The 15,190-nt window shown below is 42.4% G+C and overlaps 1 protein-coding gene across 1 annotated transcript in view; it reads left to right on the top strand.

Annotated features, from left to right (window-relative positions):
• The window catches only part of trim62.1 (tripartite motif containing 62, tandem duplicate 1), a 72,144-nt gene extending 57,652 nt beyond the window's left edge, over positions 1–14,492 (top strand). The window contains exons 3-5 of the mRNA XM_052039359.1: positions 37–293; positions 3,667–3,782; positions 9,988–14,492. Of these exons, the coding sequence (XP_051895319.1) occupies positions 37–293; positions 3,667–3,782; positions 9,988–10,538 (924 nt within the window). The 3' untranslated portion in view covers positions 10,539–14,492. The remainder of the gene's footprint in view (positions 1–36; positions 294–3,666; positions 3,783–9,987) is intronic.
• Positions 14,493–15,190: the final 698 nt, after the last annotated feature.

Raw genomic sequence — 15,190 nt, 5'->3', positions numbered from 1 at the left:
TTTTTTGATTTGGATTTTACCTTTAATCTTGCTCAGTCTTCTGCAAAGAGTCTTCGGGCAACCATTGCGGAAGCATTCGATCGTCTGCACCGTTTCTTGAAGGAGAAGCAGAAGTCGATGCTGGAAGAGCTGGAGACCGACACAGCCCGGACGCTGAACGACATCGAGCAGAAGATCCAGCGCTACAGCCTGCAGCTGCGGGAAGTGCAGGAGGGAATGCAGATCCTGCAGGAGAAGCTTGTTGAGGCGGACAAGCTGCTCTTCCTGGAAGGAATCAACACCACTTTAGAGAGGTAGAGATGATGATTACTGTTCATTATTAGAGTCGTAGAATGGTTACACTGTACATTTGTTCCTTTTGAATCTTTGCCAACTCTCTGCAAGATGTGAAGCCCTTTCCCCATAGCCTGGTGGCTACTTTTAGAGTGATACATGCCAACTACCATACTCTTTTTCGACTATTGATCCAGTTCTTTTTTGAAAGCTCTAATTAAACCTCTTGCCGCCATCCTCTGGCAGTTCATTCCAGATGTTAACCACTTGCTGCCTTAAAAATTGCTCACGTCCACCATTAGTTTCATACAGCAGGTTGAAAAGCTGTTTAAAGGAATGTACAGGGTCCTGGGTTTTATAAAAGGAGGTATAGAGTACAAAAGTAAGGATGTCATGATGAACCTTTTATATAACACTGGTTCAGCCATTACAGTTCACTCCTGGGCACTGCATTTGCAGGAAAGATATGGAGGGTTTGGAGTGAGGGCAGACAGGATTTAATAAAGTTAGGGATGAGATTCTTTAGTTCCATGGATAAACTGGAGAAGCTGTGGTTGTTTTCTCTGGAATTGTGAGGGGATCTGATGGAGGTATTTAAAATCATGGGGGTAGAGAGAGAGAAATTGTTCCCATTGGCAAAAGGTTTAAAACTAGAGAAAATGATTGGCAAAAAAAAATTGTATTTTCTTATGGACCGATTGGTTAGGGTTTTGTATGCAGTGCCAGGGGCAGTAATGTAAGTGGATCCAACTGTGGTATTTGTAAAGAAGTTGGCTATTTATCCCAAAGACAAGACTGGATTGGACCAGGGTGAGGGTGGGGGAATGTGACTAACTGGATTACTCTTGTATAGACCTGGAATAGACTCAACAGGCTGAAAGACCTCCCTCTGTATTGTAAGCATTCTGTGCTTCTCTTAATCATTGTAATTATGGGATACGTATATTAAATTGGATCATTAATGAGTCTGCATGTTATGTTTGTCTTTTCATATCTTTGATCTTGGTGTTAAATAACCTGGGAGTGCAATCCCCAATGACAGAGATGTGGGCCACTGATAGATCAGGGTCATCTCTTTGTGTTTTTCCCCACCCCCCAGTCTCTTGAAACCTCCTCTTCAAAAGCAAAACTTTTGGTGAGATAGTTGGTATCACATCCCACAGTGGCACAGTGGTGTAGCTAGTTGAGCTGCAGTATCTCATCTCCAGTGACCTGGTTCAATCCTGACCCCTGGTGCTATCTGTATGGAGTTTGCACGTTCTCCCTGCGACTGCATTGTTTCATTCAGTTGCTTTCATTTCTTCCCACATCCCAAAGATGAGCGGATTGGTAGGTAAATTGGCCATAGTAAAATATCCCTTGTGTGTAGGTGAAGTGATAGAATCTGAGGGGAGTTAACGGAAATACGGGGAGAATAGAAAACTGAATTGGTGTTGAACGGTACTTGATGTTCAGTGTGGACTGAAGGGCCTGATTCATATGACTCTGACTCCATATCATTGTATGATACCAATCCACAAGAATATTTTATCACTGTACACCATGAATCGATAGGATTCAAGTGTGTGCCAGTGATTCCCACTACTCTTCCACCTTAATTGTTTGTACTGATGTCAACGACCAAATGAAGATTAGATGTTACCTTGCCAATAGACCAACTGTTGGCCCAGTCATCCCTTTACAACAGAGTTTCTATGGATGCTTGTAAATTCCTCCCCATAACCAGCAAAAACTGACCAATAGCTTGCAAAAAGTCTTCCCACCCCACAGATTAGCAGGTGGGGAGTGGATGTGCCAACAACCTGATGATGCTTTGCTGATTTAACTTGCAGGTATACACACTGAAGCAGGTAATCCGAATGTTCCAGCCACTAATAAATTCATGGTTCATTTCTAAATTGTTCCAAAGACCTGAAAGTAATTTAAATTTCGATTTTTTTTTTAAAAAAAGAATTTCACAGGTTATATCTGAAACTTTTAATCCTGGGAGATATTTTGATTTCCTTCCGATCATCTCCTACGTAACCCTATTAGCAATTTCCTACTTTCAACTCGCCCGTTCAGTAAAGATCTACCTCTGTAGAGAGTTCCCCGAGTTGTTGCGCCCTTTCAAACTGCCCAACTTTGGGATGCTGGTTCTTTTTCTATTTGCCCCAGTTCATGTTGACTACAACTGACTCCCTTATATACCTGCTGGCAGTGTTTGGTTTTAATACAGAACCTTCTCAAAGAGTCATCCTTCAAAACTTTAGCAGAATGTTGCCTCCATAATTGCATTCCATATTTAGCTAAATTCTAAATAATGGTTAATTTTCCTAAAAAGAATTTAGGGGAAAAGTAGTACTGACAGGATTAGGGGCATAGAGTGTAGCCTGTGAGTCTTGGGAAAGCAGGAAACCAGAAGGACTGTATGGTGGCAATGGCAGTGGAGGGGAGCACTGTAGTTACTTCCCTTACATAAAGTAAGAGGTTTGAAATGTGATCACCTTGGCTTTGGTCATGTATTGTTGCCTTTCCACTGCTTACCATTTCAGGAACTGTGACCATTTCAAGGACTGTGACTCAGTAAGTTTTAGTTAGGAGAATTTTTCTTCCTGGTGAAAGTGGTTTGCACTTGTTGCCCACAGCTTTCTCCAGTTACAGATTCCAGGGTTAGATAGTTCATTTGTGTGATATTATAAGGGATTGATGACTGGATAGATGGGAATAGACTTGCACTGGGTCTTCATTAAAATCTCTCATGCCCTTCAGGTACATGAATCAACGGTCTAAGTCCATTCTGACTGGTGACTGATTGACTAGTACCTTGGGGAGCTTGTTTAGATGTATTCAGTTATTTTTATTTAATAATTTACCTTCCTACCAACACACTCTCTCTTCCCTCAAAGTAATGGATACAATACTGGGATACAATTCAGTGACACATGACTACTATCTTGTTCAGCTGGTCACTCTTCATGTGTTGATGTGGACAGTGAACGCTGATTGTAGAGAATGTCACAGCCCAGTTCTGTCACACACTTTTCACTAGGAGGCACCAGGTTAATTTTTTTTTGAAAAAGGACCATTGAGGTGAATTAGTTCTTTGTCAGGTTTAGCAGTACTGCTCAGTGTTAGTCTCACTGCACTGAGCTGCATCACTGATTGAGCTGCCGAAAGAGCTCCAGAATCATTTTTACTTTATTTGGCCAGAATTGTCTTGCGAACTGAATGGATTCAGGGGAACTGGTAATGTTTGAGCAACCTTCAGCATCTAAATGCGATTGGATTGTTGGTAAAGCGATACCAGTTATTGGAGAGTGAGAAATGATTCTTTGAACTGAGGTCCAATAAGGGTCAGTGTTAATTTCCCGTGTATTTAAAATATGATTTCTGTTCACCCACTCCATTCAGATTAAAGGGGAAGATCCACGAGACCAACCTGACCTATGAAGATTTTCCAACCTCCAAGTACATGGGTCCCCTGCAGTACACCATCTGGAAATCCTTGCTGCAGGACATCCAACCAGGTGAGCACTGAATGAAGTGACAATGTCTGTGACAATGACTGCCAGCCATGGATGACCGTGCTCTGGGCTGCTGCAGAACAGTACGTGAAACTCTGGCTCAGTGCTTTTTGCATTTTCCCTCTTGGAAGGTGCTGACTCATTTGGTAGGATCCAGTTCCACAGGTACAGACTGCTCTCCAGTACTTCTCCAAGGTCTTGACCCAAAACGTCGACTGTCCATTTCCCTCCATAGATGCTGCCTGACCCTCTGAGTTCCTCCAGCAGATTGTGTGTCGCTCCAGATTCCAGTATCTGCAGTCTCTTGTGTCTCAATGTTGTGCCTGATTTATTGTTTCTAGCTGCTTCTCGACCACTGAGGTTAAACTCACTGGCCTGTAGTTGCAGACTTCACCTTCATTTTTTTTGGAAGAATATTTGTAATTTTTTAGTTTTTTTTTGAGCATCAAGCCATTTAAGAGGAGTGGAAGATTTTTTTACCAGTACCTCCACGATTTCAACGCTTCCTTCAGCTGTCTTGGATGCATCCCATTTGAACCTATCCAGATTTACAAAGCCTTACTAATACTCCATTTTATCAATTTCTAGCCTGTCCAATATCTCAGTTATTTCTTCCTCATTTTTTTTACTGTGACTTTGTTAACAGAATCTTCTTCCTTGGTGAAGAAGGTGCAAAGTACTCATTTCATATTTCTGCTGTGCCCTCTGCATCCATGCATGGATCTTCCTCTTGGTCCCTTATCAGCACTGTCATCCTTGTACTTCCAATTTAATATCTGTAGAAAAGATTTGGATTCCCTTTTCTATTCGCTGATATTCTACTTGTATGTTTGTTCTTGGAACTTATTGCATTATTTCCTTGCCATCTAATCCTTCTATATTTCATGTGCTTCTCACTCATTTTAACAATCTGACGTCCTTCATGGATCCTTCTTTTCCTGCTTCATCTTGCTCTCTTCCAGGGACCTCTGGCGTTGTTTGCCCTTGCTTTCCCTTGAGTGGGAATGTACCTGGATTGTTCCCAAACCATATCCATTTAGGCTGCCCTTTGTTCAATTGTACTTTTGCCTGCCAAGCTTTCATTTGAGTTTAGTCCGGCTAGATCTATTTTCAACCAACTGAAGTTGGCACTTTTCCAATTATGTATTTTTACTTGAGATTTTTCTCATTGTGAATCAAAACCATATGTTACTAAGTTCACTGTTCCTTAAATGTTCTCCTGCTGATTCTTGCGCCAGTTGATCCACTTTGTTCTCCAGGCTCCGATTCACAACATATCTGTACTCATTTAAAGTTAACACTTCACCCAGCATCAATTGCCATTTGTGGGAGTTCCAAGTTTCTATCACCTTCTGTGTGAAGAAATGATTCCTAACTTTAGTTGATAGACTTGGTTCTAATTTGGACATGTGCTCTTCACATCAGCTAAATCAGCACAGACCAAGGATGATCTGAAGAGTTTTAAATTCAGTTGGGCAGTGTTGTTGAGTTACTGGGAGGTTTTATCTAAATGGATATGTTCACAGTTGACACTCATAGAATAATAGAGTTGTACAGCACAGAAGTGGGCCCTTTGACCCACTACATCTGTGCCAGCCTTTTTGCCCATCTACACTAATCCCATTTGCCCACATTAAGTCTGTATCCTTCTGTACTTTGCCTGTTTAAGTGTCTGTCTAAATGTCTCTCAAGAATAGTAATTGGATCTGATTCCAATACCTCTTCTGGCAGCACGTTCCAGATATCAATCACTCTCTGTGCTTATTTTAATAAAAAAAATCTCTCAGATGTCCTTTTTAAATCTCCTTCATTAAGCTATGCTCTCTTTTTCTACCATAGGGAGAAAAGATTTTTGAGTATCTACCCTAACAATGCTTCTCATAGTCTTACATACTTTTATCATGTCACCCGTCAGCCTCCTTCACTCCAGGGAAAACTAGCCCAGCCTATCCAATCTCTCCCCATAACTAAAGTCTTCCAATCCATGCAACATCCTCATGAATCTCTCCACTCTCTCCAACACAATCACCATTATCTTTGGTATCTAAACTTCCCTGCTGAGCCAGCTTATCCATCCCTAACCGCAAAGAAGTGTCTATCAGACCAATATTCATCAATAATCTGTAACCGTAGATCTTTAACGTAGGGAATAGTTTCACGCAGAAAGGATGAAAAACGTATCAAGCCCGGCTCTTGCAGAATGCAGCCCGCGCCGACATTCACTGCTTGGATTTCCCATTGCCATATGCTTACCTAGTTGCACTTGCTGACTGCAAGCATCAAAGACATGATCCGTGTGCTGTGTGCAGTGCCAAACCCTCCTGCATTGTAATTGTGTCTTGTGGGCCAACCAGACAGCCCTACCCAAAAATCTGCTGCAAAAATCTTTGATAATTGCAAACTGCGGCTTGGCTGTCTGTCAAATCTGTCAAGCCTCTGGGATGCGTTTGACTGCCCCTGATGTTTGACTATTAAAAATGATATAATTAAAAAAGAAGTAGAATTAAAAACTTCCAAATTATTAATGTTCTTGCAAACACACTTACTGTTTAAAATAACCTTGCCTTTCTTTTTTTCTTTCTTGCATCTGTAAACATTTCACACACAGGTGGATGGAGTAGTGAAAAAGGCATTTGGTACAATTGCCTTCATATGCCGAGGCATTGAGTATAAAAGACTAAGAGACATAGAGGTTAAGGGATTGGAGTATCATCCATGCAGACTGAAATAATGATCTGAGTTATGAGTTTGATCCTACCCAGGAGAGTGCAAAATTTAACTTAGTTACTAAATAAATCAGGAAAAATTAGTAATTATGAGTAATGGTGACCACAAGACTTCCTGATTTATCTTAAAAAAGAAAATCTTTCATCTTCACTTATCCTGTCATGTGTGTCACTCCAGGCCCACCTCTGTGCTTGATTCTTAATTGCGACCTCAGCTCGTGGGGCATTAAGGGATGGTCAAGAAATTGTGTTGACTTCAAGACCAAATATAAGAAAATAAATCCATGAAGGTTTCAAGGGCACGTCAGAAAATAGTCGTACAGCATAGAAACAGGTCCTTCAGCCTAATGAGTCAGTGCCAACAATCAAGCACTCATTTACACATACCATTTTTATTCCCCAATAATCAAATCAACTTCCCCTAAGGTTCCACCACTTGCCTATGTACTGCTGACAATTTACAGTTGCCAATTAACCTACTAATCCACACATCTTTGGGACATGGGAGGAAACTGGAGCACCTGGAGGCAACTTGCATGGTCGCAGAGGGAACGTGCAAACTCCGCGCGTGTGCGCGCGCACACACACACACACACACACACACACACACACACACACACACACACACACACACACACACACACACACACACAGCACCCGAGGTCAGGATTGAACCTGGGTTGCTGGAGCTGTGAGGCAGCAGCTCTATTTGCTGCACCACTGTGCTGCTCCAAATGTTCTGATTTAAGAACTAAAAGCTACTCTTTTCAAACTTCTGGGGATACTAAACATAAATGGCAAATGAAAACTCGTAAGTCAAGTTATAATAATAGAAAGTAACTTTTACTTTTCTCCCTCGCAGCCAGTCCTCTCCATTGAAATAAATGGAATTTTAGCCAGCAGATTTGCCAGTGTAACTGTTGGGGACCTGTGGGGAGTTGGTGCTGCACTGGTGGGTTGCATGGGGAGTCCAAGGTCAGACTACAGTCAGGATGACAAAGGTAACCTGCTGTGTAGAAGTGTTGGATCTAACAGTTCAATTCAAATGCTTTGGGAGTGCCAATCTTCCAAATAGTGGTAAAAGCCAATCCTTGCATCTGGAACTACCGGCTCTCAAGCAAAAATTTGGATCTGATGAATATAATGAAAATTATGATGAAGTGCCATCTGGTGGTCGCATTGCTGGTCTAGCTCGGTTTTCTCTCATTTCAATCTGGCTTTAGGGAGGAGTAGGCCTCCACTTATGGGCACATGGTAAAGTTAAGGGGAATGCAGTTATTAAAACAAGTCAGTTTTTGTTTGTGCTTTATAATTAGAGCGAACATTTGGGGGGGGGAGGGTGAGGAAGGGGTAAGTGCTTGGTTGGCGGGGAGGAAAAACAATCTTTCTGAAGTGGGATGTTGTAACTATGTTTGGGAATTTCTGATCCACTGTCAACTTCATTGACTCCTCCAATTCTGTAATTCAAAATAATGCTTTATTAAGAAAATCAAATGCAACATCTGGGGAGTTGAGATTCAGAAGCTTGAATCAACCTGCTCTTCCTGAACCTTTGTTCTTGTTGTGTCTTGTCAAAAGACTCAACATTGATGTGTGTGGTAGATTGTGACATTACAGACTTGAATCCATTAAGCATGCTAGAAAACGTTCATGCCAGAGAACTTCTGATGTCATTATGCCAAATTATCTCTGATGATTCGTGAAGCCTGATTTTCTTCAAATTTTGATTTTAAAATCTGCAACATTTTTTTTCTTTTAATTTCATTTTGTTTTCCTTTAGTTTACTTTCTCCATGAACTTAAATTCAATTCAATATTTTAATGGATTCTTCTCAGATTTGATACAGCATATCTCAGTAAGTATTTTTAAACTGGATTGGATGAAGTGACTTGCTGTTGCTTGTTTCAATGGCCCTGGATTGCCTGCAGAGAGGTGGCTTGACTCTCCAACAGCCACAGGCATGAGTGCAAAGTCCCACAAGTATTTGGTGGGCAGCTGTAGGTCTAAATATTCACTGAGCTCAGATTGTTCACTGTGCCTGCTGAATCTAGTTAGTGCCAGTTTCAAGCTATTAATTTAGTGATTGTGAAGTTCTTCAACTGCAGATTATGATTTTGAACCCCTGCTGTGTGCCAGGTCAGGAACCAGCCAGATCTGAGGGAGAGTTTCTATAGGCTGCCCTCCAACACTTCTGAACTACAATGGCAGAATGTGGGCTTGTCGGTAGAGATCCAAGTTGGTGAAAATGGGGGATGAGACATCTTTGTTAAGACATTAAAACTGATGAGTATGGAATTTACGACAAAGCTTGTCCTGGATTTGTACCTGAGTGGTCTTCTTGGTGGAATAGGGGACAAGAAAACATCCTCAGTGAGATTGTTGGGATGATGCAACGTATGTCGTTGGTAGGAGTGGACGTGCTCAATGGAATCCCTAATCTAGATCTATCTTGTGAAAGGAGTGCTCTCAATTCTTCAGTAGATAGATGCACTGTTCAGCATTGGTTTAACATATCAGAGATGGATGAGAGAAGGAGAGGGGAGGGATAGCCCTGCTGGGATAACAAGATTGTAACCCTGGGGCAGTAAGGCTGGTGGCAGGGAGGTGCATTCGGGTTAGGATTAGGGATACTGCCCCCAGGAGGGAACATCATTCAAGTTAACAGCATGAGCTGAAGTGGACTGATCACTCTCCAGTCCTTGTGCTGGAAAGTGGTGTCTGACGTGTTGATGTCAGATGAAGTGAGGATTGGGCCAGGCAATTGAACCTGGGAGGTAACACAACTTAGAAAGAGTTTAAAGACTTGCTGTGGAAAGTGGAGTGGGGCAAATGCTCCTAGAAATGAACCTCAACAAAAGAGTGACTTATCAGCCAGGGTTCAGTAAAAACTATCGTGTCTTTGATCCAGAGGACTGTGGATCCAAGACCTGCCCCAGAAACATGAGCACATGATCCCATGATCCCATGTGACACATACATTGCAGAGATGAAGGCAAACTACATTATCTGAGATGTTAGAGACTTGGCCTGCTCCCTGCTGGATATGAGAGGTCACAAGGTACTACTTTGAGGGAGAGCAGGGGACTTCTCTTTGGCCTGGTTAATATTTATCCCTCAATGAACGTCTTTCCAGAAACTAGATTATTGGTCCATTATCATTGCTTGTGGGAGTTGGCCATGCTCAAATGGATTGCAGGATTTTCAACATTGCAATAGTGACTCAACTTGATTGGTTGGGAATCCCTTGGGAAGATTGTGAAAGATGCTTTTCAATTCAAGTCCCTTCTCCCTTTGTAGAGAGGAAATGGTGTGAGGTGCAATCATTTACAAATAGGGGAAAGAAAGGGATTAACGTAGGATTAGTGTGAATGGTGTTTTTAATGTTTGGCAGTGAGCAAATGCCATTACCAGTAAATCAGTAAGTTTGCACGTGCACACTGATTTGAATGCACAGTCATGGCTCTGCTTCTCTTTGTTCACAGTCCCGGCAGCACTGACGTTGGATCCTATTACAGCTCACCAGCGGCTGATCCTCTCTGATGACTGCACCATTGTGGCTTATGGTAACCTCCACCCACAGCCTTTGCAGGATTCTCCAAAGCGCTTCGATGTGGAGGTCTCTGTTTTGGGGTCGGATGGCTTTGACAGTGGTGTCCACTACTGGGAGGTGATGGTGTCTGAGAAAACACAGTGGATGATCGGCGTGGCACTGGAGTCCGTAAGCCGGAAAGGAAGCATCCAGATTCAACCTTCTCGAGGCTTCCATTGCATTGTGATGCATGATGGCAACCAGTACAGTGCCTGCACTGAGCCCTGGACCCGTCTCAATGTCAAGTCCAAGCTGGAGAAGGTCGGAGTGTATTTTGACTACGACAAAGGCCTCCTGATCTTCTACAATGCCGATGACATGTCCTGGCTGTACACCTTCCGCGAGAAGTTCAGTGGGAAATATTTCCCCTACTTTAGCCCTGGGCAGAGCCATGCCAATGGGAAAAATGTTCAGCCTTTGCGGATCAACACTGTCCGTATCTAAAAAAAAATGTGATGGGATTAAACCAGAGTTCTTTTTTTAAAATTCCATTTCACTTCTTATCCCTTTTTTTTATTTAAGGTGAAGGCCACTTTTGTTTTCTTGAACCTCTGAGCTGGCACAGGAGAGCCAGCAGCTGCCGATGTTGGCCCACGTCATTCCAACCCAGCCCTCTGGTCAGGGCAATTAAACTGTCTTACGGAACCTCTTACTCAATTTTTTTTTCCTCCCACCCATCCCCATCCCCCCCCCCCAATGGTTCTCTCTGCTTTCTCACAATGTGGAGTTTGGAAATATAAGGCCATCTCCCTCGACTGCATTTTTTTTCAACCTCATTGGTTTTATATTTGGGATTTAAGTAAATGTTTTCCTCTCTCTCCTTTCTGCTGCCATTCCTAGGTGGCCTATTTCCTGAATCCTGGTCACCTCAACCCAATGACCCAGGCCCCAACATCTGGTTAAGTTTTGGGGCTTGTAGAGAGTGCACAGATATCTCCCGGAGTTGTGCTTGCCTGCCTATCTGTGCTTCTTTGTGTTTCCTTTCAATCGGTTGACTGTAATTCCCACCCACAAGGATGGATAAGCAAGTTTTTCAAATGGATGATGCAAAATGGACATCTAATCTGTTTGAGAAATTCTAGCCAAACAGCAGATTATTTGGCAAGCTGTGAAGTCTTAAATAACCTATTGTAATAACTTGTGTGCTTCATTATTGGGACTGTACGTACGTCAATCAATGATTTGGGATCCTCCTATCATTTATGTTGGTTTTAGATCTTCTAATGTGGATTTTGTTTGCATACAATCATGGATCCCAGGCATTGGTGTACATTTGCTTCGGCACACTGCGATTCACTCTTTCGGTGCGTCTCTAATGAAATTATTTAATGATTTTTGTCTTCCCCCAAGGATTGGGTGCTGAATGCAAACCTGTTTTAATCTGTCAAGATCATTCATGATACAGTTAGCTCTAACACCAAGCTTTTATTTCTGGAAGAGGAAGCCTTGCTTAGCTTTGCTCTGGAGTCTGATTGGGCCCTGACTCTGGATCTTCACTGCAGCCTATGTGTTGGTGTGAATCTTCTGCTGCAGATCAGTGCTAAAGTTACAGTGCACATGTAATTGGATTCTGGTTTGAATTTAACCTGGACTTTGACGGAATTGAATTATTTTCTCTGCTGTAGCCACTTTGGATGATCCCGACCTATTCTGAAATGGTTGTGGTTGGAAACAGAAAATTGCTCTGAGGGTAAAGTGACATGCTTGTGGAAAACACTAACGGGGCTGGCAAGTGGAAGGACCTATGAATGGAATAAGGCTGCCCCACTGAAGCTGGAGCAGAATCGAGGTTATTTCCAGCCTCTGACATCAGCCGTCCTAGTCTGTAAGTGCTTGATGCAGTGGTAGAGCAATTGTTTCTCTCCCCCAGTGCTGAGATGTCGTCCCTATTGGTTTGGGAGATTGTGTTCAGACAGAACAAGGCTTATTTTCTAACTTCCAGCACGCAATATATGCCATCCAAGTGACTCCTGTCAGCCGCTCCTAATGCTCTTTTTTTTTAGACCAGCCTTGTGAAGGGTCAGATGTGGACAATTTCTTTTAACATGAGCGCCCCATTTCCTTAGCTCTTCTGAATGGCTGGACTTCTCATAGGGCACAGCTGCACAGGCCCTGGGTTCTCTACAGCAAGGATTGAAGTATGCTCGTGAAATTTGGCTGCAGAACCCCCCACAGCCAGCCCCAATCCTATCCTTGCCAAACATTGCCATGTTTAGCACTTGCAGCAATGGCCATTAGGTGTAGCATGAGGCAAGGAATCTTGTAAAGATTTTTATTTTGGTTTCCGTCCCAAACCCAGGGGCATTGAAGTCTGTTATGGTTAACTTCTCACTCAACAAATTTGAGTGAATAGATCCAAGACCTCTCTGGGCCTTCAGCCACTTATTGGACAGGTCATTAGACACTGTGGGGAAATTTGGGGCCAAGGTTCACTGCTTAGTATTTTGATAAAGCTTGGTAGCCTGGGGCTACTGAGAATTATTAAACCCATTATTCACCTTTCTTTTTTTCTCTCGAGTATTTATTTTAGAAGTTCTAATTATTTTATTTCTTTGACATGTATGTGTTGGCTCAAAATAAGCCAACATTGGCTGCTATTTGATGTTGAGGTGACTTTTCTGGAGTTGAGGTGGAAAAACTACTTGTGATAATTACTCTTTTCCTAGCCCCCATTCTCCACCTCCCTCAGAAATAATTAATACCACAGTGAGAGGAAAGAGCTGGAAATAACAATGTAGACATGTTGCAGTTCTGGTGTGATGCAGAACCCTGTTTGGCAGTGCCTTGTCTTCTATCTGTTGTAAAGCCTGCCTTCAATCACCTGTGTCACATAAAGACAGCAGGACCAAGTTCAGTGGAAGAGGAACAGCTGGAGATGCAGCTCGTGATGTGTCAGCTCCCTTGCATCATTGCTTTCTGAGGCCAGCTTGGCACTGTTAATCTGAAGTATCTATCTTGTTCCCTGCAAAGCTGTATCACTAACTCAGCATGTAGTTCTCTGCCTTTGAAGTTTTGTTAATTTTAAGCATGATTTCCTGCTGGTGTTCACTGTTTCAACTGCTGCTCAGAACAAAAACCCCTGGAATAGGAAAACCTTTCCAGTGTTGAATCTGATCCCTGGCTTAATTTCCTTTTTATGCCCTTTGGTTTATTAGTCAATCGGGGAAAATTGATGTTGCACTTCTGCATCTTACATGGGTTTGTCATCTTTGGCAATCTGTTATAATCCAGTATTTCATCCAATTACTCTTTCATAATGTGAACCTAAACTGTGAGTGCTTTAAGGTTATTTGACTGTCGGGGGTTATCATACTTAATAAATTTTTGGTCCTGTTTTTACTGTAAATCCATTTGCACAGTTTCCAGAATGCTGCAGTCTCTGTGAATTGTAGTAACTTAGAAGGATTTCTCTCATCTCTCCTTTTACTCCCTCTCTTCCTGACTTTGTGCTACATTGGGTGGTACCATTGTTCAGCAGCTCATGGGCAAGCATTTCCTGCTCGGGTTCATCATCTGAGCAGAACAACTCCCTGATTTTAATTAAAGAAGCAATCTAAATGCAGTAAGATGTGATAAAAAGCTGCTATTCAGTTAAAGGTTGAGTACACAACAATTGCATTCTCAATAAATTTAAACATAAGCCATATTAAGTAATCAGTTATTGAACTCAGCAGCTGCTTGAACAAAATGATATTTAATAAAAATGCCACCTTTTTAAAAATTAGGATGCAAGATTTTCTCAAATGAATATTTACCTTGTCAACTATTCCACATTTCTGTTCTAATCTACAATCTAGCCCTGACTGGTTTGTGGAAGTTCTACTTGAATTAATGGTTTTGTTGTGCTGTACTTATTGGTCTTGGCTGATCATCTGCAATTCTGACACAGGCATATAATCAGGGCTACGGTGCTGGCTTTTGTATTTCTTTGACTCTAGGGATAAGATTGAGTCTGCATAGAGCTGAGCATCCTTCCAAAGCCAATACCCTGATGGGAAGACACCTCTGTTGGTATTAACTCAAATTGAACATTTCCAAAAGTTCAGAACAGCTAAGGGAGTGGTGAAATTTTGGTTCTGCACCTGGGTACAGACTGTGTGAGGGTGCACAGATCAGGTATATTGATGTGAAGCTGAGAAGAACCTGTGAATATAACCTATAGAATCAGCTATTCCAGGGGAGAGATTTTATGGGTCTATGTGTCACACACTGGGTTAGAATTCATCAAACACATGGAATGTTAACAGACCATTCACGGTACTACCTCTGGTGGAATTATTAGTATTGGGAGATGCATGATGGTATTCCCACCATGTTGGTTTTAGACCTCCAGAATGTACACTCATAGTTTGTTTCTTCCTTGACTGTGCCCTTAATAAAATTATGGGATGCTGCTTACATGTTTGGTATACTGTTTTATTTTAACTTGGATTCTTGAAGGTGCTGCTTTTGCTGGGAATGGGTTTCAGAGGTGTAGTGGTATCTCTGTGCAAAACAGTTTGTCATGAGTAAATTTAAGCAGGCAGAGTGATCTATTGCTCAACCAGATGGCACAGTGCTGCTGACCTTCGATCAGGGGTATGCACAAAAAGAGGAGAGGGAAGCAAGGGCATCTCTTCCCCTTCCTGCCCCAGCAATCATTAACCATGTTGAAGACTTGCATCTTTGCATGTCTGTGGATTTAAGATGCCCCCTCAAAAGTCAGAAGTGGTCATTGAAATTACTGCATGCATACCTGCCTGGGTGACATACAGGCAGATGCAGAGAGAGAGAGAGACACACACACACAAGTGCAATGCACAGATGCATGGGGAAAACACTTGTGCAGAGAGCGATGCACATTGGCTAACAGATGTGTACAAACATGCACTTACCCTCTCCATCACCATGCCCGTGTATGGGTCAAGAAATTGGCTCATGGTCAAATAGCAAACAGGTTAAACCTCATACAGTGATGAGGAAGGGAATTGGAGACAATGGACAGGGAAATGAGCTTGCAGCAAATTCTGAAGAAAACATCAAATTGGATAATCCTGCCACCCCCCCCCCCCCCCACCTCCTGGTGCCACCACCTACACACCCATTTCACACATCAG

The sequence above is a fragment of the Pristis pectinata genome, chromosome 26 (assembly GCF_009764475.1).
Source record: "Pristis pectinata isolate sPriPec2 chromosome 26, sPriPec2.1.pri, whole genome shotgun sequence".
Classification (NCBI taxonomy): domain Eukaryota; kingdom Metazoa; phylum Chordata; class Chondrichthyes; order Rhinopristiformes; family Pristidae; genus Pristis; species Pristis pectinata.
This window is presented reverse-complemented; position numbering and strand designations above follow the sequence as displayed.